This window comes from Bos grunniens, chromosome 16 (genome assembly GCF_055505025.1).
Source record: "Bos grunniens cultivar Pamir isolate PY7600 chromosome 16, Bosgru_T2T1.0, whole genome shotgun sequence".
Classification (NCBI taxonomy): Eukaryota; Metazoa; Chordata; class Mammalia; order Artiodactyla; family Bovidae; genus Bos; species Bos grunniens.
The window spans coordinates 55,063,933-55,091,894 of NC_141180.1; the positions used below are offsets into that span (position 1 = coordinate 55,063,933).

Sequence of the window (27,962 nt, forward strand, 5' to 3'; positions counted from 1 at the left end):
GAACACCGCCTTCCAACGTGCTGTCCAGGACCGTGTACTGTGCGCTGTTCTCCTTGGAGATCCTGACTGCTCAGCTTGGGAACGGGGCTGTAAACAAAGTGGGAATTTCCCATAGGAATTCTTTGCAGTTTTAATAAACTCAGTTCATCTGCCTTGGACATCACTGTACCTTTCTGCTGGCACCTGGATAACTACACTCCCAGCGGGCTGTACCAGTTTCCTGTTTAGGGGACTGGAAGGGACTGGACGCTGCTCACCTCTTTCACAGGAGACAGCGGTCCAGCTCCCAGAAGGGACATGTTTCAGAAACCACCTCAGTGAACCTTCAGAGGAGAGAAGAGAAGGAAGGAAGAAAAACACAGTGGGGGCGGGAGTGAGGGAACCAGCCCGAAGTAGGAAGCCAGCCTGAGCACGCAGTAGCCAGAGTGTCCCCAGGGCAAGATGCTCAGAAGGTCCATTCCCAGGGGTGGTTGGAGTCGGTGGACCCCCCGGCTCCTCACCTCTCCTCGAATTTTCTGTCTCAGCCTCATAGTCTTGTTGGGCCAGGTGGGGCTGCTGCAGGGACACCCCCAGTGCCTGGATTACCGGCCCCCCTTCCAGCCCCTCCAGCATCTTGAGTTCTGCTCTGACTATGAGTCCTTCGGCTGCTGTGACCAGCGTAAGGACCACCGCATCGCTGCCCGATACTGGGACATCATGGAATACTTCGACCTAAAGGGCCATGAGCTGTGCGGCGGGTACATTAAAGACATCCTTTGCCAGGTAGGCCTGAGCAGGAGCCCTGCGGGAAGGTGAGGGAGCCAGCTTTGGAGGCTGCCTTCCAGCCCCAGCTGATAGAATGTTGGGATGGCTGGTTGAGGGTCTTGGGGGGAAGGCTCTTTGGGCGCCCAGCCCTTGAGAGAGACTCACCTGTGGCTGCCTTCACCTGGGGCTTAGAGCTCTGGACGGGCACATTGAGGTGGAGTTTGGTTTCCCAAAGCTCTCCCTCCGGGGTCCTGCAGGCCGTGGTGAATTATTCGCGGAGCTCAGGACAGCTGCGGCCTGGGACCTCCCTGCAGGGCACTAAGAGCTGCGAGCTCCCGTGGGTGCTCACGGAGTGTGTGGACAGAGTGGTGGCATCCGTTGGGATACAGTCCTCGGCTGGGTCATTTGCACCAGGGGCTCTCTGGTGTGATGAGGGGGGCTTTCCCCAGCTTTCCAAACCTGGCCTGGGAGAGCTTCAAGCTGCTCAGTGGCAATTTCTCAGAGGTTCTGCTTCTCCCGGCTCTCTAGTGGCCAAAACCCACATCCCTGGCAGACATCACTTCTGTAGGGCTCAGCCTGAACCCATGTCAGATGCTGGCTGTGGACACTGACTTTGTGGGAAGAGGGGTTCAGGGGTGCTGGGGAGAGTCTAGTTGGAGGGCAGATGAAAGAAACTGTCGTGAGGAGGAGCACTCTACTGATGGGTTGGGGGTGAGATAGCAAATCCAGGCGGATTGGAACCCCTCCCCCCCAGCCCCCGGGCATGTCAGTGCAATTACTTGGCTCTCCCACTGTGATCCCAGAGCCAGCTGGCCACCTCACCTCCCTGTGAAGTGAATGGAACAGAAGCCAGCCACCCGGGAGGCATCGCCCTGGGCTGTCCTCTCTCACCTCAGGCTCCGCCCTTCAGCTGTTTCCTGGAGAATTAACTCTGGGATAACCATCTGGGCAGAAGCCCGGCTCTTATGAGCAACACTGAGACTCCGTTTCTGGATGAAGTCCCCAGATAAAAATGTCTCCTCCCTCCCCCTTCCCTATTGCATGAGGTTTCAGAAAGCCAAATTCAGCAGCTCTCCTGTTTCAGGGATTTGAGGAATAAGAATAACCTACACATGTCCATAAAGGAAAAGACTATGAAAAAGAATATACATATGCATAACTGAATCACTTTGCTATAGAGTAGAAATTAACGCAACATTGTAAATCAACTATGCTTCAACAAAATTAAAAACGGAATACCCTGGTGGCTCAGTGGTAAAGAATCTGCCTGCTAATGCAGGAGACATGGGTCCAGTCCCTGATCTGGGAAGATCCCACATGCCGCAGAGCAGTCCCTGTACCATATCTACTGAGCCTGTGCTCTAGACCCGGAGGGTGGAAACTACTGAGCCCATGCATGCTAGAGCCTGTGCTCTGCAAGAAGAGAAGCCACAGCCATGAGAAGCCTGCACACCACAACTAGAGTGGCCCTGCTCTCAGCAACTAGAGAAAAGCCCGTGCAGCAAGGAAGACTCCAGCACTGCCAAAAATAAATAAGAATTTAAAAAATTAAAAACAATGACCTACATGCATCTATTAATATTTATTAAATTTCACAACTTAAATTTCTTCTCCCTCTTTCTTCCCCAAATATGTAGTATGTTCCCAGCAATGATTCTCCAGGCAGCTACTAGGACCCCCATTTTACGCATTAGGTGGTTGTTTTTTTTTTTTAATAATATTTATGTATTTAGTTGAGGCATGTGGGATCTAGTTCCATGACCAGGGATCAAACCCAGGCTCCTTACACTGGGAACGAGGAGTCTCAGCCACTGGACCCCCAGGGAAGTCCCAGAATTAGGAGTTTTGGTAGCTCAGCTGGTAAAGAATCCACCTGCAATGCAGGAGACCCCAGTTTGATCCCTGGGTTTTGAAGATCCCCTGGAGAAGGGAACAGCTACCCACTCCAGTATTCTGGCCTGGAGATACTCCATGGACTATTGTCCATGGGCTTGCGGAGCTGGACGTGACTGAGTGACTTTCACTTTCACAATCCAAGGTCAAAGAGTGCCGTGGCACAAATTCACAGGCTCAGGCTCCAAGTCTCGTGCCCTTTTGATCATACCATGCCAAAGTTGAGTCACAACAGCCCTGGCCGATCCACTTACTGGTTCCCTGACCTAGGGCAAGCATAAGCTCCAGCAGGACAGTGCCATTGGGCATCTCACTCACTGTCAACAGCCCCAGTACAGAGGACAGTGCCTGGCACCTAGGAGAGATCGTTCCTGGGCCTTTGTTTTCTAAGACAGAAATGATAGTTCCTGAGCTGATTGAGTAGAGGCAACTGTGCAGATTCTTAATGATGCCTAAGAGTGTGCCATGCAGGTGGTTACTTGTCCACAGCCTCCTCTGTTCCTGGGTATTTCATCCTTATTTTTGTCTTCCATCTCTCTTCTTTCCATTCCCCAGGAGTGGACAGGTCAGTCAGGTGGGACTCAGAGCAGTTCATCTATCTGGCTTCTTGTCAGCAGCTCTGACAAGTCTCATAAATGGAAACAGCTCTGGGAGAGATGCTGTGAATCCCTGGGCTCTTTCTTCTGCTGTTCCCGATAAGAGTCTGCTGCTCTGCAAATCTGCAATCAGGGTTGAAATAAGAAAAAATGGGGAACTCAACACATCTGAGAAATGCTGTTGATCCCTCTCGTAGGTGAGAGAACAGACATGAATGAGACAGCCCTGGGCCGGCAGGTGCCAGGGAGGTGTCCGTGATCAGAAGCAGCTTCCAGAGTGGACCCTGCCCTACTCCACGGCCCCAACCACTCCCTTTAAATTGGCCTTTCTGGGCTTCCCTGGTGGTCCAGTGGTTAAGAATCTGCCTGCCAATGCAGGGGACATGAGTTCAGTCCCCGGTCCAGGAAGATTCCATGTGCAGCAGGGCAACTAAGCCCATGTGCCACAGCTACTGAGCCCACGCACCTTAGAGCCCGTGACGAGAGAGAGAAACCACTGCAGTGAGAAGTCCATGAACCACCACTAGAGAGTAGCCCCTACTCACTGCAACTAGAGAAAAGCCCACGCAGCAACAAACACCCAGCGCAGCCAAAAATTAACCAAACCAAACAAACAAAAACGGGCCTTTCTTACATTCTTGATCGCAGTTGCCTCTGCCTTTCATTGAAGAGAAGAAATCACTACATACCTCATCTCTGGGCATGATACATTGCACGTTCATTTTGATAATTTTATTTTTAAATTATAAAATGTTTTGAATAGAACTTCCCTGGCAGTGGTTAGGACTTTGTGCTTCCACTGCAGGGGGTACAGGTTCCATCTCTGGTTGGGGAACTAGGGTCCCACACACTGCACATCTGTACAATGTGGCGAAAGAAAAAAAATTAACATACAGAAAAATTAAATAATCAACATGACAGATTCTGGTGGCTCAGATGGTAAAGAATCTGCCTGCAGTATGTGAAATGCGAGAGACCTGGGTTCGATCCCAGCATCGGGAAGATCCCCTGGAGAAGGGAATGGCAACCCACTCCAGTGTTCTTGCCTGAGAATTCCATGGACAGAGGAGCCTAGCTGGCTACAGTTCATGGGGTCACAGAGTCAGACACAACTGAGCAACTCACACAGATCCAGTACTGAGATTCAGCAAATGTAAACCTTCTGGCACACTGCTTCAGATGTGCATAAAGAAATTAAATCTTACAGCACTTATAATAAAAAAAAAAGGGAAAGATGAGACATTTGGTACTACATCTTCTTATTTAAAAAAAATTGATCATTTACCAAAACTCTATGTGTCAAGAGCGAGGTTATAATTACAGTAAATCTGAGAGAATTTTTTTCCCCTTTCTACTTTCCAGGAGCATTAACTGGGTAGAAAATGTGGGTCCCAAAGAAGAGCTTTCTTTTCAGTAGTTGGTAATAACAGAAGCTCCAGAATCCTGGTTCTTCCCCAGGCCTGTTTTCCCTCTTTTTGCTCAAAACATAAAGTTGATTAGAACATCCACACAGGTATGACTTTAGAAAATTAAAAGAAGTATATTGCATCAAGAGGGAAATATTTCTGTAATAAAACCAAAGTGAAGTCAAGGTTTAAAAACTCTTAAAAAAAAAAAAAAGTCAAATCCTTGAAAAGAGAAAAGTTGGTTCCAGCCCTACCACGGCCAGTCTGCCTGGGGTCTAAGGTCACTCTTCTTTTCCAGGAGTGCTCCCCTTACGCAGCCCACCTCTACGACGCTGAGAACCCACGCACGCCCCTCCGGAACCTTCCTGGCCTCTGCTCTGACTACTGTTCTGCATTCCACTCGAACTGCCACTCCGCCATCGCCCTGCTGACCAATGACCGCCGCTTCCAGGAATCCCCTGGAAAGGATGGCACACGCTTCTGCCACCTCCTCAACCTTCCCGACAAGGACTACTGCTTCCCCAACATCCTGAGGAGTGACCATCTCAACCGCAACCTGGGGACTGTGGCCGAGGACCGTCGGGGCTGCCTGCAGCTCTGCTTGGCCGAGGTGGCCAACCGGCTGAGGAACCCGGTCGCCATGGTCCACGCTGGGGACGGCACCCACCGCTTCTTCGTGGCCGAGCAGGTGGGGGTGGTGTGGGTCTATCTGCCTGATGGGAGCCGCCTGGAACAACCCTTCTTGGACCTCAAGAGCCTGGTGCTGACCACTCCCTGGATTGGGGACGAGAGAGGCTTCTTGGGGTTGGCTTTCCATCCCCGATTCCGCCGTAACCGCAAGTTCTACATTTATTATTCGTGCCTGGGCAAGAAGAGGGTAGAGAAGATTCGGATTAGTGAGATGAAAGTTTCTCGGGCTGATCCCAACAAAGCCGATCCCAAATCAGAGAGGTGAGGCATATACATGAGAGTCTGCAACTGTGTGCTGTGTTCCAAAATATTGCCAGTTGGTCCTCTGAGATGAAATAGAGGAACTTTCCTGGTTTAGATCTACAAGCTTAAAATGGGGAGAAGGCAATGCCTGGAAAATCCCATGGACGGAGCCTGGGGGGCTGCAGTCCATGGGGTCGCTAAGAGTCGGACATGACTGAGTGACTTCACTTTCACTTTTCACTTTCTTGCATGGGAGAAGAAAATGGCAACCCACTCCAGTGTTGCCTGGAGAATCCCAAGGATGGGGGAGCCTGGTGGGCTGCCATCTATGGGGTCGCACAGAGTCGGACACGACTGAAGCGACTTAGCAGCAGCAGCAGCAGCTGCAGCAGCTTATAATGAGGACAAAAGTCATTGCTGATTAGTTGGTTAACCCAAGTTAGAATCTTCAGTGGATGGTCTTCATGACTATAACCACCCATCTTTACAGTTACCTAGAACCATGCTTGCTTGATTTTTATAGAGGATAAGCAAAGGCCAGAGGCAATAAGGGTTTGAGAAATGATTTTAGATAATATCCACATTAAAAATAACAGTAGCCTCTGATTATTGTGTGACCATTAGGTCTCAGGCCTTTTATCTTGAACATGGGAATTCCCATCCTCTCCGGAAAGCTTGACACAAGGTAATTAAGCCTGGTCAGATGAAGGGCCCAGCTCCAACTAACCCCAAGCTCATGCTCTTTTGCTCCACCATTCCACCCTTTTTTCTGCTCCATTCTGCCTTATCTCGCTTTTCCCATACAGACAGGTTTAGAGATTGAAAAGAGCATAAAGAAGTGATAGACTAACCCCTGCTAGATTGTCCAAAGGATGGGACTGGTGGTTCTTGTAGAGAAGAGAGTAAGGCTGAGCACCAGAAAAGGGTGATGGTTACCCCGCTGTGTCTACAGCACATGAAGTCAGGATGTGAAAAAAAAAAAAGATCCATGACAGAGTCATACTAGGAAGCGAGGGGTGTCCCAGAGCCGCCGAGCTACCTGTTTTGTGGTCCTTGGCTGGCTTGAGCCAGTCATTTCTGGATGTCTCAAGAGGATGCTGTATCAGCTTTCATCAACGTGTGGTTTCTTTTTCCTTCCAGGGTCATTTTGGAGATAGAAGAACCAGCCTCAAATCATAATGGTGGACAACTTCTTTTTGGCCTAGATGGCTATATGTACATATTCACTGGGGATGGAGGACAGGCTGGGGATCCCTTCGGCAAATTTGGAAATGCTCAGAACAAGTAAGCTGAATGCAGGCTGGTGTAATGTTTTTGCTGAGATGGAATCTGCAGAGGGTCAAACCCAACTCATTTACTGCAAGGTGTAGTCTCCTCTGTTGACACAATGGGAAGAACATTTGGTTTTCTTTTCTTATTTTTTTTTCCTTAATATTTACTTGGAATATTTATTTATTTGGCAACCTCGGGCCTTATGTGGGATTGTTCACTGCAACTCTCAGTCTCTCTAGTTGTGGCCTGTGCTCTTAGTTGCCTTGTGAAATGTGGGATCTTAGTTCCCTGACCAGGGATCAAACCTATGCCCCCTGCATTGGAAGGTGGATTCTTAACCATTGGACCAGCAGAGAAATTCTGTCCTATACTTTTCAGGCATAATGTATTTTTATAATTAATATTATGGATGTTCAACATGACTCTCAGAGGGCCATATAAAGATGAATTCAAGATTTTTAATATATATGAGCAGGACATTATTTACTATGCCATGATCTGACCATCTAGTTCAATTCAGCTCAACAATATTATTGACTACTGTGTTCCAGGCACTGTGTCTCACGTGAAGATACATGAGTAGTTAGTTAATGAGGCTAACAGAAGCAACAGTAATGTATATTTGTTGCTTACTGTGTGTCCAATGCTATTCTAAATACCTTATGTTTATTTGAGCACATAATTCTGACAGCCACAAGGGCAAAAATTTTAATCTCTTTTCTTGGTTCATGTATTCCCAGCCCCTAGAATAGTGCCTAGCAATGGTGTCATGCCATAAATACATTTGGAATGAATGGATCCTATGAAGTATAGGTGTTATGATAGCCATTTTACAGACAAGATAATAAAGGCAGAGAGGAGTGAAGTAGTCTATCCAAGGTCATAGAGAGTATAGGGCAGAACCAGAATTCAAACTCAGACAATCCAGCGAGGCTGTGCCATCTAGAGGAAGGTCATGTGATCCTTCTGCCCTTTGTACCCAGCAAGCCTGTGGCTCTCGTTATCTCTAGTAATAAAAATATCAGGGTTGGTAATAATAAAGAGTTTGCATTTGTTGAATGCTGACTGTATGTCAGAAACTGCATGGCATGCTATATGCACACTAACTCATTTAACCCTTACATCATAGCCACACTGCAAAGTGGTGTTACTCTCCCCTGCTTTCAGTTCAGTTCAGTCGCTCAGTCGTGTCCGACTCTTTGTGACCCCATGAATCGCAGTACGCCAGGCCTCCCTGTCCATCACCAACTCCCAGAGTTCACTCAGACTCATGTCCATCGAGTCAGTGATGCCATCCAGCCATCTCATCCTCTGTTGTCCCCTTCTTGTCCTGCCCCCAATCCCTCCCAGCATCAGAGTCTTTTCCAATGAGTCAACTCTTTGCATGAGGTGGCCAAAGGACTGGAGTTTCAGCTTTAGCATCATTCTTTCCAAAGAAATCCCAGGGCTGATCTCCTTCAGAATGGACTGGTTGGATCTCCTTGCAGTCCAAGGGACTCTCAAGAGTCTTCTCCAACACCACAGTTCAAAAGCATCAATTCTTCGGCGCTCAGCCTTCTTCACAGTCCAACTCTCACATCCATACGTGACCACTGGAAAAACCATAGCCTTGACTAAATGGACCTTTGTTGGCAAAGTAATGTCTCTGCTTTTGAATATGCTATCTAGGTTGGTCATAACTTTCCTTAGGCTCAGAGACCACAGTCATCAAAAGCCTCTGTTCTTTCTACTGCCCACATTGTTACATGAAGAAGAATAGAACCAGTTCCTTTAAAGAATTCAAAATATTAAACCAAACCTGAGAGAAACCACCCCATTATAAAAATAGAAAAATTGAAGCTGCAACTTGCTCAGTGTCACAGGGACCGGGGCTGCATCAAACTTTTGCCTAATAGTTCTCTTTGAGTCAAAAATTGGAAAGTCTTAACTATATATATACACACACATATATATATGTGTGTGTGTATGTGTGTGTGTATTATCTCCCCATGTGATTCTTGGTTGTCAGTTGAGATCCACTCTCAGTAGACTATCTTGGGCCATCTCCTCCAGTTCTGAGATGTTTTATTTTATTTAGAATATGTAACCTGAGATCCACTCTCTTAAAAAGTTTAAGTGTGCAGTACAGTATAGTACAGTATTGTTAATTGTGGGGAAAATATAGAGTGGGTCTGTGGTACTTACTGGAGAAGGCAATGGCACCCCACTCCAGTACTCTTGCCTGGAAAATCCCATGGGCAGAGGAGCCTGGTGGGCTGCAGTCCATGGGGTCACTGGGAGTCGGACACGACTGAGCGACTTCACTTTCACTTTTCACTTTCATGCACTGGAGAAGGAAATGGCAACCCACTCCAGTGTTCTTGCCTGGAGAATCCCAAGGACGGGAGAGCCTGGTGGGCTGCTGTCTCTGGGGTCACACAGAGTCGGACACGACTGAAGCAACTTAGCAGCAGCAGCAGCAGCAGCAGCATCATGTGACCTAGCAATCTCACATCTTCATATTTCTCCTGTTCCTGTTTCTGGCCTTCTTCCTTTCAGAAGTTCCCTGCTGGGGAAAGTGTTAAGGATCGATGTGAATGGGGCCGGCTCAGGTGGCAAGCGGTACCGAGTGCCCATGGACAATCCGTTTGTTTCTGAGCCGGGGGCCCATCCCGCCATCTACGCCTACGGGATCAGAAACATGTGGCGCTGTGCCGTGGACCGAGGGGACCCTATCACGCATCAGGGCCGAGGTCGGATGTTCTGTGGGGACGTGGGAGAGAACCGGTTTGAAGAAGTTGACATCATTGTTAAAGGTGGAAACTATGGCTGGAGGGCAAAGGAGGGGTTTGAATGTTACGACAAAAAGCTCTGTCAAAATGCCTCTTTGGGTAAGTGAGAAGCCCTCTTATTTCTTGAGTGAGTGGAATGAATTGCGGGTGGAGGTGGGAGAATAAAACCTGGAGTGTCTTGTCTGCAGGTCCTTACAGTGCCCTTGTTTGTGTCCTGTGGAATCGTGCTTCTCAGTGGTTCTCTAGCCACTGGCACCTGAAAGTCGGGGCATTTCTCGCCAACTAATGAACTGAATCCTGGGTGGATTGGGGGCGTGGTGGGATTGACCTAGGAATCTATATTCCAAATAAGTTACTCACATGATTTTCAGGCATACAATTTTGAACCATCCTCAAAGGAAAATAAGTGGCTATATGTTTTTATTTATTTGGAACTGCCACTGAAATGATATCCCGTATACAGTCCCTAAACATCAGTCATCAAGGTGTGCTTTAGAAAATCTGTCTGGCTTAAAATTCTAATTTTTCTGACTTTATCACCATTGCTTGGTCTTTTCGTCCTTCTGTTGCTGAACTCAGGTTCGGTTGCTTGTTACTTAGGAATCCAATACTGAGAGACAAGTGTTGAGTGCAAGGAAAGATAGCTTTACTGAGGAAGCTGGCAATCCTGGGGAGAAGGTGGGCTAGTGTCCCAAAGAACCAATTTCCCCTTGCTAATCAGGGAAAGAATTTTAAATGGGAGTTTCAGGGGCATATAGGTGGAGGGAGAGAGCTACGTAGGACAGGACAGCCATCTCTGACACTTTTCTTGAAATTGGTCATGCAGGGTGGTCTGATCAGAGTTATCTTGATTGTTTTAAGTATAGTTAATCTTTAGTTCCAGGGCTGCTTTGTTTCCATTTCCTTGAGGCCAGTTCTTGGAACTGTGGGAGATGGAGCAGTTAATGTTATGGCTACAGTCTGGCCATCATGTAGTTAACTTCTTCCATCTGGTGGGAGTTTCATTATAATACTGAAAGGATTATATGCTCAAAGGATATGGCTCAGTATATATCTATAGACTTTGAGGAGGAACTAAAGGTCTTTGATTTAGTTTAATGACTAAATTACTATTATTTTGTTCTGTTTGACTATTTTCCTTGCTTCTGTATTTTTTCATTCCTCTGATTAAATTTATTCTTTGGCTAAAGTTTTTCTATAGACAAGAGGCAGGTGGAGGACAGGGGATGGTCTGTCCTGAGAAGGTCTCAAAGCAGTCATCCTGTCCTTACAATATTCCAAATCCTAAACCTTAGTATCTGCCATATTGACCTGGGGGAAAAATTTAAGGGTGTTGATTTCCAGGTCACTGCCCCACAGATGAGGGAACTTTAGGCTTCCTCTATGCTTTCTGAGGCCAATCAAATGGGAAGCTCACGAATATCACGGCTGGTCTGTTGAGAAGATAAACATGATTTACTTGGCTTTCTGTCCTCCCAAAGACCAAGAGATGAAACATTCTCCACTCAGTAAGGCAATTGGTTTTAAAAACTGCCTTCTTCCTCCTTGAAGCTCCCAGGTTTAGCTATGACACTCTTTTTCCTTGTTCCTGGACAGACGATATTCTGCCGATCTATGCTTATGGCCATGCAGTGGGCAAGTCAGTCACTGGAGGCTACGTCTACCGTGGATGTGAATCCCCAAATCTCAATGGTCTCTACATCTTTGGGGACTTCATGAGTGGGTAAGGAAGGATTGATGTCCCCTCTCTCTTTTTCAGCATTTTAATTGGAGTATAAATTGCATATCACAAAATTCAATGTCTTAACAGTGTGGCTGTATAGTTTTAAAAGTGTATACACTTGTATTAAGACTAATCGTATCAAGATGAAGAACATTTCTATCGCTGTAGAAGGTTCCTTCTTGCCTATTACCTGTCAGTACACCATCCCTTTCTCCCCACCGCCCCCACATTAGCCAGAGATAACCACTCTCATCATAGATGCTTTTTTCACTGAGTAATGTCTGTGAAATTTGTCAGTACTTTTGCATGTATCAGGAGTTTGTCTCTTCTATTGCTTTGTAATATTCAATTGCATGAATATGCCAGAGTTTATTCATTTATTTTCCTGTTGATGGATGTTTTGGCTGTCCCCACTTTGGGGGGATTGTGAATAAAACTGCTGCAAAGCTTTGTAGTTTTCAGTGTAAAAGGTCTTGGACATCTAAGTATTTCGTAGTGTTTGATGCTATGTTGAATGTTGCTATATATGTGTATATATATATATATATATATATATAACAAATATATATTCAGCATATATATAACATATATATTAATTCATAACATGTAACTAATTTCTTATTAGTTCTAGTGACTTTTTTGTTTATTCTATTGGATTTTCTATGTAGAAGATAATTTCACTATGAATATGGATACCTTCATTTTTTTTCCTGAATTGGAAGCCTTTTATTATTCTTTTATTGATTTGTTGCTTCATTTTAACCTTTAGTACAATGTTGGATAGAAGTGGGGGAAAGCATTCGATTTTTTACCAATAACACTGATGCTGTCAGCTGGGGCTGTGTATGCCCTTTATCAGGTTGGGGACATTTCCTTCAATTCCTAGTCTGCTGAGAGTTTGTATTAGGTACGATGTTGCATTTTGTCATATGTATCTTCACATCTAGTGAGAAAATCATGAGGCTTCTTCATTTTTAGTTTGTTAATATGGAGAATTGCACTGATGGATATATATTTTTTTTAATCACTGAAGCAATCTTGCATTCCTGGGATAAAAATATCACTTGATCATGTTGTATTTGATTAATATATTGTTTTTGTTTTAATATATTGTTGAATGCAACTTGCTAATGTGTTTGGAATGTTTGTATCTGTGTTCATGAAGAAACAAATGAGCTATAGTTTTCCTTTCTTATAATACCTTTGTCAAATTTTGGCCTCAGGTTAACGTGAGCTTTATAAATGAGTTAAAGTGTATTTCCTTTTCTTTAATTATCTGGACTAATTTGTGTAAAATGTGTTTCTTCCTTCCAAGTGAAGCCATCTAGATCTGATGTTTAATGGTAGATGACCATTTTAATGGTAGTTGGGCCCTATTCTTTGATCCATTCTGGCAATCTCTGTCTTTTAATTGGTACATTTAGACCATTGACATTCAAAGATATTATTGCTATGGTTGAAATGATATCTACCATACTCACTACTCCTCTATTTTTTGATATTGTTTTTTGTTCCTGTTTTTTCTTCTACTCTTTTTCTGCCTTTTGCAGATTCAATTGAATATTTTATTTGATTCCATTTTCTCTCCTTTGTTAGCATATTGATCATACTACTTTTTGAAATCTTGTTTAAGGAGTTGCTTAGAGTTTGCCATATACATTTACAACTAAGCTAAGTTCACTTTCAAACAACATTACAAAACTTCCTGGGTAGTCTGTGTTTTACAATAAAAAAATAATCTACTTCTTCCCTTTTGTCCCTAATTGTTATCATTCATTTCACTTATATGTAAGCATATATAATAATTATAACAGTGATATATAATAATTATTAACATTTTATAATTTAATAATACTATTATTTTACTGTATACATAAGCATACATAATTAAATACATTGTTGCTGTTGTATATTGTTGTAATTGTTGTTAGTATATTGAACTAACTTCTATCTGTTAGACCAGTGAAGAATAAAAAAAAAGTTTTGATTTTTACCTTCACCTATTCCTTCTTTGGAGAAGGAAATGGCAACCCACTCCAGTGTTCTTGCCTGGAGAATCCCAGGGACGGGGGAGCCTGGTGGGCTGCCGTCTATGCGGTCGAAAAGAGTCCGACACGACTGACTGACTTAGCAGCATTCCTTCTTTGATACTCTTCCTTTCTTTATATAGATTTGAGTTTCTGACTGATATTATTTTTCTTCTCTCAAAAGAACTTCATTTAACATTTCTTGCAAGGTAGATGCACTGGTAACAAATTCCCTCAATTTTTGTTTGTCTGAGAAAGTCTTTATTTGTCCTTCATTTCTGAAATATAATTTCACCAGGTACAGGCTGGTGACTTTTTTCTCTAAACACTTTAAATATTTCACTCTGCATTCTTCTTGCTTGTATGGTTTCTGAAGAGAAGTTTGATGTAACTTTTATCTTTGTTCCTCTATACTGAAAGTGCCACCCCTCCATTCCCAGCTTCTTTTCAGATTTTCTTTTTCTTCATGCCTGATTTTCCATAGTTTGAGTAAGACCTGCCTATAAGTAATTTTTAAAGAATTTATCCTGCTTTGTATTCCCTGAGCTTCCCAGATTTGTGGTTTAATATCTAACAGTAATTCTGGGAAATTCTGAATAATTATTGTTTCCAATATTTCTTCTGCTCTTCTCTCTGTTTCTTTTCCTTTTGATATTCCTGTTATGCTTATGTTACAACTTTATGTTGTAAAAGAAAAGTTGTTTCACTTTTCTTGGATATTTTGTTCTTTTTTTTTGGTCAGTCTTTTTTCTCTTTGCTTTCCAGTTTGGAGGTTTCTATTGAGATACTCTCAAACTCAGATTCTTTCTTCAGCTGTGTCCAGTCTACTAATAAGCCTGTCAAAGTGTTTTTTATTTAAATTATGATGTTTTTGATCACTAGCATTTCTTTTTGATTCTTCCTTAGAGTTTCTTTATCTCTGCTTACATTGTTCTTGCATGCTGTCTGCTTTATCCTTAGAGCCCTTAGCGTATGAATCATAGTTGTTTTAAATTCTGAATCTAATAATTCCATCATCCCATGCCACATCCAAATCTGGTTGTGAGGTTTGTTCTGTCTCTTCAAACTACCTTTTTTTGCCTTGTAATTTTTTTCCTGATTGCTAGGTATGATGCACTGGGTAAAAGAAACTGCTATAAATTGGTCTTTAGCAAAGTGGTGGTGATGTGTGGGGGAGAGGAAGTGTTCTAGTCTTATGATTAGGTCTGAGTTTTTTAGTGAGCCTGTGCCTCTGGACTGGAGAAGGCAATGGCAACCCACTCCAGTACTCTTGCCTGGAAAATCCCATGGATGGAGGAGCCTGATAGGCTGCAGTCCATGGGGTCACTAGGAGTCGGACACGACTAAGCGACTTCACTTTCACTTTTCACTTTCATGCATTGGAGAAGGAAATGGCAACCCACTCCAGTGTTCTTGCCTGGAGAATCCCAGGGACGGGGGAGCCTGGTGGACTGCCGTCTCTGGGGTCGCACAGAGTTGGACACGACTGAAACGACTTAGCAGCAGCAGCAGCAGCAGCAGCAGCAGCCTCTGGACTGTGAACTTCATCAGTGTTTCTCAGTAGCCCTCCTGCCTCCATACACATTTAGGTGGGACAGGACAGCTAGAGTCGGCTAGAGTTAGGTACCCTCTTACCCCAGGTCTGTGAGGTTCTGATAAAATCCTGGCAGGTTAGTCTCTGGTTAGTTTCTCCTGAGGACAGACATTTGTTAAGAGAAACAGAAAGCACTGGTGTATTTCAAAATGATTTCTTTCCCCCTTCTCCTGCTGGAAGCACAAGCAGATTTTTCCTGATATTTATTTTGGGAAACTGGTCAAGCTCCTGGAGATAAAACTCACAAAAGTGTAGGGACCCTGGATGGCTGGGCACCCCTGTCTAACTCACGTTTTGTCCATATGGAACTTCTAGCAATTTGTCAATTACATGTTAGGTTTTCCAACCCCAGAACTGATACCTGTGAAGGTTTGTGCTTCTGATTTTCTGTAAGTTGTGATTCTCTGTATCTGCCTGCTTATCTCTCTAATTTTGGGGGCAATGGTTTTCCCAGTGACCTCGCTTCTCTTATGAATCTAAGAAGTTGTTGATTTTTCAGTCTTTTGCTTATTATAGGATGGTTTGCCGACTTCCAAACTTGTTACATGCTGGACTGGAAACCAGAAGTCCTCTGAAGTGTTCCTTGTGGAGACTTTTAAATACAAATTCAGTTTCTTTAATAGATACAGGCTTGTTGGTTAGATGCTAAGTTGTGTCTAACTCTTTCTGACTAATGAAGTGTAGCCTGCCAGGCTCCTCTGTCTATGGGATTTCCCAGGCAAGAATATTGCAGTGGGTTGCCATTTCCATCTCTAGACACAGGCTACTCAGCTTATTTCTTTCTGAGTGAGTCTTTGTAGTCTGCTGTCAAGGAATTTGTCAGATCTTTGGGATTTAATTGTTCTTTATGTTTTCCCCATAACCTCTACCCACCATTTCACCCCCACACATAACAGATATGCAGTAATTTTTAATTGAATTCTATGCACTAGAATTACTGTGGGTTGAGCATCTCTGTTTCTATGAAACTTTTCAGCTGATACCCCTGGTTACCCAATTTTCTCTCCCTTTTCTTCTAAAAAACCTTCTTTTAGTTCAGATAGATGGACAGTGGAATACAAAGTAACAACTGCTACTCTACAAATATAATAATAATAATAGCTACTTGTTTTGAGTCCTTACTATATGCTAAGCACATTGGTAATATATGAATATTTACATATGTTATCTTATTTAACCTTAACAATTCTTGCCTATGGTAAATTCTCTTACTATCCACCATTTTATAGATGAGAAAACTGAGGCTTAGAGATGATGAGCAACTATCCAGCTAATAAAAATTAGTCTTTTGTGGTGGTGCAAGCTTCACAGGACACCAAACTCCTCTTATAATAGCAAGTGAGCGTCCCCATCCAGGGCAAGATGGTGTCAGAAATATCTCTGAAGCAGCTTTTTTGATTCCTAAGGGCGGTTAGTTATTGACCTCCTATGGGAGACTCAGTCCTAGTATTCCAGGATTCCCAGATACTAGGAGGAAAAAAAATATCCTGCCGGGTAGAGATATGGATTCCTAAAATATAAGGTTTTGCTTTTCATCTAGTCGACTTATGGCTTTGCAGGAAGATAGAAAAACCAAGAAATGGAAGAAACAGGACATTTGCCTGGGCAGCACTGAGTCCTGTGCCTTCCCAGGGCTGATCAGCACACACAGCAAGTTTATCATCTCCTTTGGTGAAGATGAAGCAGGTAACAAATGTTAACAGTTTATTGATTTCTGGTTACTGGATCTTAGATAATCACAGGCATTGTGAACTGAACATTTATGTTGTTGTGTGGTTGCTAAGTCATGTTCAACTGTTCTGCAACCCCAGGGACTGTAGCTCACCAGTCTCCTCTGTCCATGAGATCTCTCAGGCAAGAATACAGGAGTGGGTCACCATTTCCTTCTCCAGGGGATCTTCCTGACCCAGAGGTCAAACTTGCATCTCCTCCTTGGCAGGTGGATTCTTTACCACTGAGCCACCTGGGAAGCCCCAAACATTTATATAATAATTATCATTGCTGTTGTTATTATTACTCTTATTATTTAAATAGAAACTACCACTTCTTCTATTTTCACTATCGCCCACCTTTTATAATGAACTGGATACTGTTCTAGGCACTTCACATTTTAAAATCTTATTTAGTAATCACGACACCCCCATGATGTAATTATTTTGCTTATTTCACCAATGAGGGAAACAGACTGACTATGCCAACTTATCCCTTCTTGGTTGGCTGTACAGCTCACTGTGAAGGTAGACCAAGGTCTGCACTGTAGTCTGTTCAGTCCTTTGACTGTGAAGGACTGTTCTAATCTGTGATCATACAAATGTAGACAGAGCCAACAGTGGGTATTTATCCTGCTGCTGTTGCCTGGGAGAAAGTACCTCTGATGATCAGCCACTAGCTGGGCTGGGCTCTTCCTGATCCTGCCCAGAGTTTGTTAGGAAACTTCTGTGAATGAACAAGGGAGAATTTCTTTCTTGAGAGATCTGGGAAAAGGGTAGACAGCTAGGTAGGAGGCTACACACTAGAGCCATTAGGCGTATGTTAAGGGCATCAGCAGAGCAAGGCATTTGTGCATGTATGAGAGAGAGCGGTGAAGGGAAAGAGGGATTTAGCTTTAATAAATATCCAATCTGTGTTGACCTATATGGGTGGGATGGTGGGGGTGGGAGGAAGATTCAAAAGGGCAGGGATATATATATAAGTATACATATATACTTATAGCTGATTCACAGCTTCCCTGGTGGCTCAGACATTAAAGAATCTACCTGCAATGTGGGAGATTCGAGTTCGATTCCTGGATCGAGAAGCTCTCCTGGAGAAGGAAATGGCAACGTACTCTTGCCTGGAGAATTCCATGGACAGAGGAGCCTGGTGGGCTACAGTCCATGGGGTTGCAAACAGTCAGACATGACTAGGCGACCAACACTTTCACTTTCATAGCTGATTCACATTGCTGTACAGCAGAAGCTAACACAACATTGTAAAGCAATTATATTTCCATTTTGAAAAATATACAATAAAATGGATAACCAACAAGGACCTACTGTTTAGCACAGGGAACCCTGCTCAGTGTGGCAGCCTGGATGGGAGGGAGCTTAGGGGAGAATACATGCATATATATGCATGGCTGAGTCCCTTGCTGTTCACTTGAAACTGTCAATACTATTAATTGGCTCAACATCAATATAAAATAAAAAGTTAAAAACAAAACAAAAGGAAACAAAAAATCCCCATACAAAACAAACAACGAGAAAACAAATATCCTCAAATTGTTAACTCAGAAAATGAAGTTTTAATTTAAGCTTTATATAAGTTATGTGTCATTTTGAAAGTTAAAGGTTTATTTTGTTTACATAAGTGGTGACAAGGCCTGTGATCCTTCCGGTATTTGGCATTGCATCTAGCCATGCTCTGAGGCACGGAACAGAACACAGTGATCTCTTAGGGGTCTCTTCCAGACACAGGACTCTCTACTCCTATGGCTTGCTGCTAAGTCGCCTCAGTTATGTCCGACTCTGTGTGACCCCATAGACAGCAGCCCACGAGGCTCCCCCATCCCTGGGATTCTCCAGGCAAGAACAGTGGAGTGGGTTGCCATTTCCTTCTCCAATGCATGAAAGTGAAAAGTGAAAGTGAAGTCGCTCAGTCATGTCCGACTCTTAGCGACCCCATGGACTGCAGCCAACCAGGCTCCTCCATCCATGGGATTTTCCAGGCAAGAGTACTGGAGTGGGATGCCATTGCCTTCTCCACAGGACTCTCTACAAGTGCTAACCAGAGCCTTGATGGTTTCTTCAGTGTTTGGTTTCTTTCCACTCTGACCCAAGGGTGGCTGTACAAAAGCTTCACTTGAGTGGGACATAAAGAAAGCCAGTCAGCAGCTGCACCCTTCCTCTCAGCTAGCTTATGTTTTTTTATTATTATTATTAATTAAAAAAATGTATTTTTGTCCATGCCATATGGCATATGGGATATTAGTTCTCTGGCCAGGGATCAAACCTGCACCTCCTGCATTGGAAGTGAGGAGTCTTAACCACTGGACTGCCAGGGAAGTCCTCAAATAGCTGGTGAGTAGATAGTTTGAGATAAATATTTTATAGAAGCAGATGATATTTTGGAAAATTTAAGCATTCTTAATAGAGAAAAGTCTTTGTGAGTTCCAAATTGGAAATCCAAACATACGAAAAAGGGGAGAAACCACAGGCTCATGTTCAGTGGAAAGTGGATGATGTAAATGAATGTCAGCCATAGGCCATGTCAGCGGTGGGGCCTCTCCCCTGCTGGTGCCCCAAGGAGGCTGGAGCCCTCACAGCCTGGAGACCCCTGGAGGCAGCCTTCCCGGGGTCCCTGGGCTGCCATGTTCTGTGGCTTGTTCCTTTTCAGGAGGCCACAGAAAAGCCAGGTTTTGGTGGCTTGGTTTGTTTAGCCCGTAGACTTGTTGCAGGAGAAAACAAGGCAGTTTTTGAACACCACTCAGTACATCTGGCAAACAAAAGTGTCCTTGGCTGAATTTGATGGAGTGGACTTGCCAAGGTGTTTCCAAGCCAGACTTTGCCCAAAGGGCAGCCCTAAAACCAGGGTGGCTGTTCCCAAGGCAAGTTATTTCCTTCAGAGTTGCGTGCTTTTATGATTTTGCGCAGTGATTCAGATTTTCTGCGTGTGTCAGAGTCTTTGCCATTACTGACACATTTAGAACCGAGTGTGATAAGCCCCGTTTTAGTTGCACCAGAGCTCTGCCCTCACTGTTGCTACAGTTATTTCCTGACTCTTCCAGCCGACACCTGGCACAAATAAATGAGTGAGTAGATGGAGTAAATGGTGGGCGTGGGGCTGTATGGCTGAGTTCTGATGGGTTGGGTTTCTGAATGTCAGTCACGGAAGCACATTCCCAAGAGGGCTGGCTGAGCTCATAATGATTGCAGTAAATTCATATTGCAAATGTTTTGCTTTATATAGCCTGTTACAGTTTTTTGGTGTGTTGTTCTTACCCTAAAATATAGTTCTAAAGGGGCTTCCCAGGTGGCTCAGTGGTAATGAATCAGCCTGGCAATGCAGAAAACATGGGTTCAATTCCTGGGTGGGAAAGATCCCCCTTGGAGGAGGAAATGGCAACTCATTCCACTATTCTTGCTTGGAAAATCCCACAGATGGAGGAGCCTGGCAGACTACAGTTCATGGGGTCACAGAAGAGTCAGACACGACTTAACGACTAAACAACAACAATGCTTTAAAAATGCCAGTTAGACCCTATAGATGAAATTCACATCTAGCATTGTCTTCTAAAAATACAATGGGAAGTCTATGGCATGTTTAGAATATATAATTTACAAAAACTATGGTCATGTGTAGGAATATGCAGTAACACAGGGTTTCCAATTCTTTTAGACCAGAAATTGCATGGTTTGGAAGAACCTGTGCCCAAGGGTGACCTGTGTACATGTTGGTAGACAACTCATTTATCTCATGTCAGCATCACCTTGGATGAGGTGATGGTTTCTAATCAGAGGGGCCAACTGCCTCTAGGGAAAGGTTTGTCCTAACTCCTCAGACCTCCACCCCCCACCACCCCTTACAAGGGGAAGATTATAGGGTCAGTCCACAAAACCAGTCTATTAGGCAGCTGTTACATTGTGTGCAGGGCTCTGTAAAGAACATTAGCCTCACACTTGGCCTCAAACAAATATTAGTCACTGTTCACCACAAATTCAAGGAAGAAGATTGTTTAAATAGCCCAGAGCCGTTTAAAGCTCTAGGCTTTTCCAGTTTGTACCTTGGTAAGATGTTTCCTTCCATAAATCCAGGGGGCTTGCATGAAGCACACAATAGCAAGAGTATTAAATCCACGGTGGTAGGACAGAGATTGTGCCAAGCTCAAAAAGCTATCCCAGTGAACAGAGACATAAGGAAGTAAGAGGAACTGCCGATGATTGAACACTTTCTCACTCAATGTCTAATAATCAGGGGAGGTATTCTTATCTCTCTTTTACAAATGAATAAATAACACGAGGGTTACCCAGGTGGAGAAGTTGCCCAGGGCAATACAGATGGTAACGAGTGTTATCAGAATTCAGACTCAGATTTATCTAGCTGAAGTTGGGCTCATCAACTCTTCACTGTCTCTCATAAGAAACTGTGATAAGAGGTGGAATGAGGTACCTACTATGAGAAGGGAATGGTGTTTTTTGGAGTTCAAACAGGAGAAAATGGGAAAAAACAGGAGGCCTTGTGAAAGAGATGAAGGGAACAATGGGTAGAGGTGATTTCTTCGGGGTGTGGTAAGACCAAGTTGAGGGACTGAGGAGTGAGGGGAAGATCATGGGAAACAAGGAATCCAGGACTGAAGAAGGTAGAGCTGGAGGACAGAGTGAAGTGAGGGGCAGGGAGCGGGGACCAATGCACTAAAGAAGGGGTGAGTGAAAGTCGCTCAGTTGTGTCCGACTCTTTGCAACCTCGTGGACTATACGGTCCATGGAATTCTGCAGGCCAGAATGCTGAAGTGGGTAGCCTTTCCCTTCTCCAGGGGATCTTCACAACCCAGGGATCGAACCCAGCCTTCCCGCATCGTGGGAGCTGAGCCACGAGGGAAGTCCAAGAATACTTGAGTGGGTAGCTATCCCTTCTCCAGTGGATCTTCCTGACCCAGGAATCAAACCAGGGTCTGCTGCATTGCAGACAGATTCTTTACCAACTGAGTTATCAGGGAAGCCCTAAAGAAGGGGCAACAAATAGTCCGTTGGACTGCAAGGAGATGAAACCAATCAATCCTAAAGGAAATCAACCGTGAATATTCACCGGAAGGACTGATGCTGAAGCTCCAATATTTTGGCCACGTGATGCAAAGAGCCGACTCATTGGAAAAGACCCTGATGCTGGGAAAGATTGAAGGCAAAAGAAGACAGGGACAGCAGAGGATGAGATGGTTGGATAGCATCATCGACTCAATGGACACAAGTTTGAGCAAACGCTGGGAGATGGTGAAGGACAGGGAGGCCTGCCATGCTGCAGTCTATGGAGTTGCAGAGTCTGACACGACTTAGTGATTGAACAATGCTGGCCAAAATGATTGTTTGGATTTTTCTGTAAGATGTTATGGAAAGCCTGAATGAACTTTGACCAACTCAGTAATAAGTGGTCTTCAGCCTGTAGCTCGCCTGTCTCTGGGTTTCACAGAGAATCCTTATCAGTACTGAAGAGCTGGGGAGGGAGATGGAGACTCACTGGGGTGAAGTTTCTGAAAGCAAAGTGGTGATAAATGAGATGAGAAGCCTTTGGTTTATGGAATGTACGGGCTTCCCAGGTGGTGCTAGTAGTAAGGACTTGCCTGCCAATGCAGGAGATGTAAGAGATGCAGGTTTGATCCCTGGGTCGGGAAGATCCACTGGAGGAGGGCATGGTAACCCACTCGAGTATTCTTGCCTGGAGAATCCCATGGACAGAGGAGCCTGGTGGGCTCCAGTCCATAGGGTCACAAAGAGTTGGACATGACTGAAGCAACTTAGCACGCCCAGCAGAAACATGCCTCTACTGGGTGACACTCCAAGGTGGTCTGGGGGCTGAGATGGACTTTCTCCTTGGGGAGCTCACAGTCCTTGAGGCCTCGCCCCAGGTGGGATTCTGGGGACCCCTTCGTGGGGCTCATGTATTTCAGGGCCACAACCCCCTGGTGATGATTTTCTGTGCGTCTGGCTGTCTGGGCCCAGCCTTGTGTCCTGTCCTGATGGTCTGTTCCTGTTTTCTCAGGGGAGCTCTACTTCTTGGCCACCTCTTACCCCAGTGCCTACGCACCACACGGATCCATTTACAAATTTGTTGACCCATCAAGGTGAGATTTGGGTTCCTTTTCTTCTCAGGTGATTTGGATTAGTCCTTATCTCCATGGCAGATCAGAAACACAGTCCTCACTCCCCAAGAATTGCTATCAATAGAAGTGATCAATGAAGCAAATCTTTGCTTTAGATTCAAAGCAGATTGGACTGGTGAAAGTGTAGGACAGTTATGGAATATTTGGGAAATGATCTCTTTGTGGTTGAAAATGAAGATCTTGAGCCTTTATAGGATGACTAGTTGTAGACCTGTGGCTCCTGTCCTGTTGTTTTTTTGGCCACACTGTGCTGCACACTGGATCTTAGTTTCCTGACCAGGGATTAAATTTGTACAGTGAAAGTGTGGAATCTTAACCACTGGATTGCCAAGGAAGTCCCTTGTTTGTTTGTTTTTTTAAAAATATGCTTCTGGAAACTTCTGTCTGGGATCATCTGACAGTGGTGTACAACTCTGACCACCTGAGTAAATATTCCTGCCCTTCCGTGGCTTGGTCTTTGGAAAATACAGTTGGCCCTCCATATCTGTGGGTCCCATGTCTGTGGATTCAACCAACTGTGGACCAAAAATATTTTGAAAACTTCTGGAAAGTTACAAAAAAGCAAAAGTTGAATTTGCCATGCCTTGGCAACAATTTCTGTAATATTTGCAATTATATTTACAACTATTTGCATAGCATTTGCATTCTTAGGTATCATGAGTAATCTGGAGATGATTTAAAGTATACAGGAGGATGTGTAGGTTCTATGCAAATACTCCATCATTTTATATGGAGGACTCGTGCATCACTAGGTTTTGGCATCTGCACAGTCTTGGACCAGTCCCAGGAGAGTCCCAGAAGCAGCTGTATCTTCAACTGTCAGGATTCTCTGTGTCTCCACCTGATTGTTTCCAGAATTCAGGGACAGCGTTTATTCACTTGGTGAACTCTATGATGTGTAACTCTGCTTCTCTGCCCACCTCTCTCAGGGACTAACCAGCCTTCAACTCATCTGGCAAAAGCCAAACTACCACTTCCCATTTGTGAGGTTTTGGAGTATGTGTCCATATCTGTCCCTGGGAGAGTGATGCGGGGTATCCATCCTGAGAGCTCTGGGCAGTGAACTGTATTTATTATTATCTCAGGATTCTTACCCAAAGCAAGAAAGTCTCCCCACAAATCAGCCTGAAGGTAGACCTGCCAAGGAGGACTTCCCTTGAGGCTTATGTTACCATATCTGGGGTAGTTCAGAGGACATTTGGCAGCTCAGTCCAGCCACTGGTGAGGGCTCAGAAGCCCAGCCTAGCTCAGTTCCTCTTGGCAATAAGGCTCCCTTTAGGTGTTCTCAGAAGTTCCCGGAAGGGGCTTTGTCCTCAAGATTGTGCCTGGGGCCTCTCCTGATGGGGGAAGGGTTTCCAGGGTGAGTTAGGGACTGAGCTGTCTCCACTGCTGCGTCTCCTCCATGCAGATCTCCTGTGATCTGGGGTTGGAGCAAACCCAGGGTCTTTAAAGTGCTTCCGGTGACTGACAGAGACTGTGTGTGGGAGTTTTCTGCTCTTTCTATCAACCTCTTTCACACAACAGGTGTGTGAATCCCTTCTTCTTTCCTCTGAAAGTTTCCTGATTAGGTTAGGGGATAATTTAACTCACTTCTGGCAGCAAGAGAGGTCAGTCATAAGGCAACTGTGAAGGCTGTTCCACCTAGAAGACATTGACATTTATCCAGGCATTTCTGTGTCCCAGGCACCATGCTGTGCATGCAGCCTGATATTCAATGCTGACAGAACCCTAGCGAGACAGGGTGACACCCTCAATCTGCAGGTTAGAGTAACTGAGCCTTACTACCTTCAATTGCTTGCCCGAGGTAGAGCTAGTTAGAGGGGCCAGAGGATGGGAACACATCCATCTTTCTGGATCAAAGTCTTTTCAGCGCCGCCCATTCAGTTCAGTTATAATGATGACTTGAATTGTTGAGACTTTAAAAAAAAAAAAAAATTCTGTAGCAGTGGATCCCGATTCTGCTCTGTTTAATTCTTTAGCCCATCTTTGCACTAAATGCACCCATCCCAGCTGGGTATGAATGCTGAATGCTGGGTATGAATCTTGGCTTTGCCACCAAGTAGCTGGAAATGTTCCTAGTCTGCAAAGCCCCTTTTATTTCAGAAGATGCAGTCGGGGACAGCAGTTTAAGAATCAAAATACTAGGAGGCAGAGGGGCTGGCATTACTTAAGGGGCTGTGCAGTGAGTATCTGAAGAGATTTTCCTTAGGGAATCGCCACTGCCATCAGAGCAGAGGCAGAGCGTCATTCTCCTCCTTATCACCATCACTCCCATCCTTACCCACAGAGCTTTTGTATGTGCTGACCACTGCTCCGGGTGTTTTTCAAAATCTCATTTAAAAAACAATTTAGGACTTCCCTGGTGGTCCAGTGGTTAAGACTCCGTGTTTCTACCGCAAGGGGCATGAATTCAATCCCCTGATCCCCTGATCAGCGAAGTTCCATATGCCACACAGTGTGGCCAAAAAATACCCCCAAAACCAAACCAACCTCCCGAAATAACAATAACAACAAGTTATCCATTCATCACTTCTGGTGTGCCAAGCACACAGTTCTTAGTTAATCCTCCCCATCTCCCTGTGAGGATGGTGCTATTGTTTTTTCTACGTTATAGTTGCGAAAGTTGAAACTCAGCAAGGCTTGCCCATGGTCCCTAGGACTTGAACCCTGCTCTCTGTTGCCATGGCCCTGCCCCAACCCCCTCCGCACACTGCCCCCCAACGGCCTGCAGTGTCCCTGTGATGTCTGTGTCCTTCCTCCTCTCCACCTGAGCTCACTGAAGATTCCCTGCTTCACCTGTCCCACCCCTGTGGGGAGGGGAAGACTGGCCTCCGTTCTTACAACTCTGTACCTATTTCCTGGTTCCATCTTCAGTCTTGTGTCCTCACTTTTTCCATCTGTTTTCAGGAGAGCACCTCCAGGCAAATGCAAGTACAAACCAGTGCCGGTGAAAACCAGGAGTAAGCGGGTCCAGTTCAGGCCGCTCGCCAGTGAGTCCATGTTTGTCTTTAGGCTCAGGCCTTGGCATCGAGGCACTGGCCACAGTGCCCCGTGCAAACAGCTGCCATCCCGGGGTGGCAGGTCCTATCTTCTCACCTACGGCTTATCCTCTGGGTGAGGACTAGGGCCTGTGGCTCGTCTGCATGTCTTGGTTGTGCACCAGGGGGCAGCACGTGCTGCCCTTCATTCATTCATTCAGTCCATTCATTCATTCAGTCGTTCATGTATTCATTCTTTCATTTAGTACTTTACAGCAGTCCTGTGCTAATCCCGGGGGGTAGATGCACCAGTAACTTGACCTGTGGGAGTTTAGAGCCGAAGAAGAGGGGGGCAGGTAGTACAGGCAAGTGAAGAAATAAAAGAACACTAAGATTCTGGCTAGAAGGATGTCCAGGGGTCTGAGAGGGCCCCGAGAGTGAGGACCTCTTCCTTGGGGTAGGGTGGGGAGTCAGGAAAGACTTTTGGAAAAGAGGTGCTGTCTTAAGGGCACTATTCTACAGGTATGCATTACTGGAGTTATCCCATTACAAAAGTCATCTCTTTAGATCAAGGCCAGGGAATTAAATATATTAATTTCAAAAGAATTTATATTCAAGAACCCTCAAGTGGGCATAGGATTCCTGGGTGGCACTTTACTTACAGCTGCTTTCCAGGACTAATATTTCTCCTAAATTAATGCTCATTTCCAGAGATGGTCTTGGACTTGCTAAAGGAGCAGTCTGAGAAAGCTGCTAGAAAAATGTCCAGGGCAACTTTAGCTTCCAGTCCAAACCGGGCCTCATCTCAGAAAGACTCCTTCAAGAAGCCAGCTTCTCCCACAAGCAGCCGGAAGACATCTCCAGGGCCTGGTGCAAAGAAGAGAGCCAGGGTGTGGTCCCCAGGCCCCCAGGGGAAGAGGAAAGGGATCCCCAAACGCCCCAGTGGCATAGCCAGGCAGGCCGCACAGCACAGACGAGCTGGCAGAAGTCTCCCTCCGCCTCTTCCGTCAAGGTGGCCGCTCAGGGGACCAGAACCACCTCACCACGTGGAAGCTGCTGCTGCTGAACCTGACTTTAGACGTGCGGGAAGCCGGGGGTGGAGGTGGGAGCCGGCAGAGAGAGCCTGAGTTAGGGTGGCCGGGTCGTCCTCTCCCCACGTCTTGCCAGCTGAACGGATGCTCCTTGTCTGCTGCTGCTGGGAGACCAATCCCCACCTGGCCAGGGCACCTTGATAATCATGTGCACTAGTCTGTAAGCCTGCTTCAAATCCCACTGCATGTTTCCATTTTGCTTTGTAAGTGCCTGTGGCCAACAGTGATACATCAACACGGGCTCAAATGGACATATATCCTTTGAGCTCCTTGATGTTTGTCTGGCGTTAAGAAATCTGACGTGCCTCACCAGTTTGCCTTAAGAACCATGTCTCTCCCATGCTTCCTCCCAGCTCTAAGAGGAGGCCTGTAGTGGCAAGTTCCCAAGGGGAACCCCTTTAAAGCGGTCATCTCCTTTGCCCTCATTGAAGCTCAGGGTCTGAATAAGGGCAGGTCCTATTCTGTACCTCCGGCGACTACTGTTTTGCCCTGGCAAATAGCATAATAAAGGTGATTCCATTGTGCCTACCTGTTGTGTGCTGAGTTTATACAAATTTTCTGAAACCTCGAAACTTTGCATCATGTGTGTGGCCATATAACTTATGTTGAAGATGAGGAAAGTGAGACTTGGTGAGGTTAAGCGGTGTGCCCGAGACCATAGTAGTAAGGGGACAGTCAACTGTTCAGCTGGACTTGAACCAATGCCCCGGTCTGCCTCCTGTGAGCTTGCCTCCCTCTAGGGCCCCCAATGAGGATAGGTGGCTTTTAACCAGGTATTTGAAGAATGAAAGCGCTGAGAGAAGAAATGATCCCTGTCTTCAAGAAGTTCTCCAAGTTCTGCAAAGCATCCAGAACAGTATAGGCAATTTGACTTAAGCAGAACAAACCCCAAAAATGCCAGGGTTGTTAAGGACTTTTAGAGGTCATGTGATTCCTGCTTTAGATGAGGTTGAATATATTCCGGACAGATTATTTTAGGCTTCCAAAGAAATAGATTCCATTTTTTTCTTTAGCAATCTCCATTCGTGGGGTAACCTAACCTAATATAAATACACCAAACCTCTCTCTTTCTCTTTTATCTC

The 27,962-nt window shown here is 45.1% G+C and overlaps 1 protein-coding gene across 1 annotated transcript; it reads left to right on the forward strand.

Annotated features, from left to right (window-relative positions):
- The first annotated feature begins 373 nt into the window (after positions 1-373).
- Positions 374-27,403, forward strand: HHIPL2 (HHIP like 2). The gene is made up of 9 exons (XM_086345286.1): positions 374-762; positions 4,938-5,590; positions 6,713-6,856; positions 9,383-9,714; positions 11,212-11,338; positions 16,500-16,645; positions 22,691-22,772; positions 25,719-25,801; positions 26,501-27,403. The coding sequence occupies exons 1-9, from the start codon at positions 442-444 to the stop codon at positions 26,914-26,916; spliced, it is 2,304 nt and encodes a 767-aa protein (XP_086201412.1). The 5' UTR covers positions 374-441; the 3' UTR covers positions 26,917-27,403.
- The last annotated feature ends 559 nt before the right edge of the window (positions 27,404-27,962 follow it).

Excerpts from the sequence above, each read along its gene's own strand:
- HHIPL2 (XM_086345286.1), top strand. The coding sequence starts at position 442 with ATGCTCAGAAGGTCCATTCCCAGGGGTGGTTGGAGTCGGTGGACCCCC. Across the intron at positions 11,339-16,499 it reads TTTGGGGACTTCATGAGTGG|TCGACTTATGGCTTTGCAGG; the intron begins GTAAGGAAGGAT and ends CTTTTCATCTAG. Across the intron at positions 22,773-25,718 it reads AAATTTGTTGACCCATCAAG|GAGAGCACCTCCAGGCAAAT; the intron begins GTGAGATTTGGG and ends ATCTGTTTTCAG.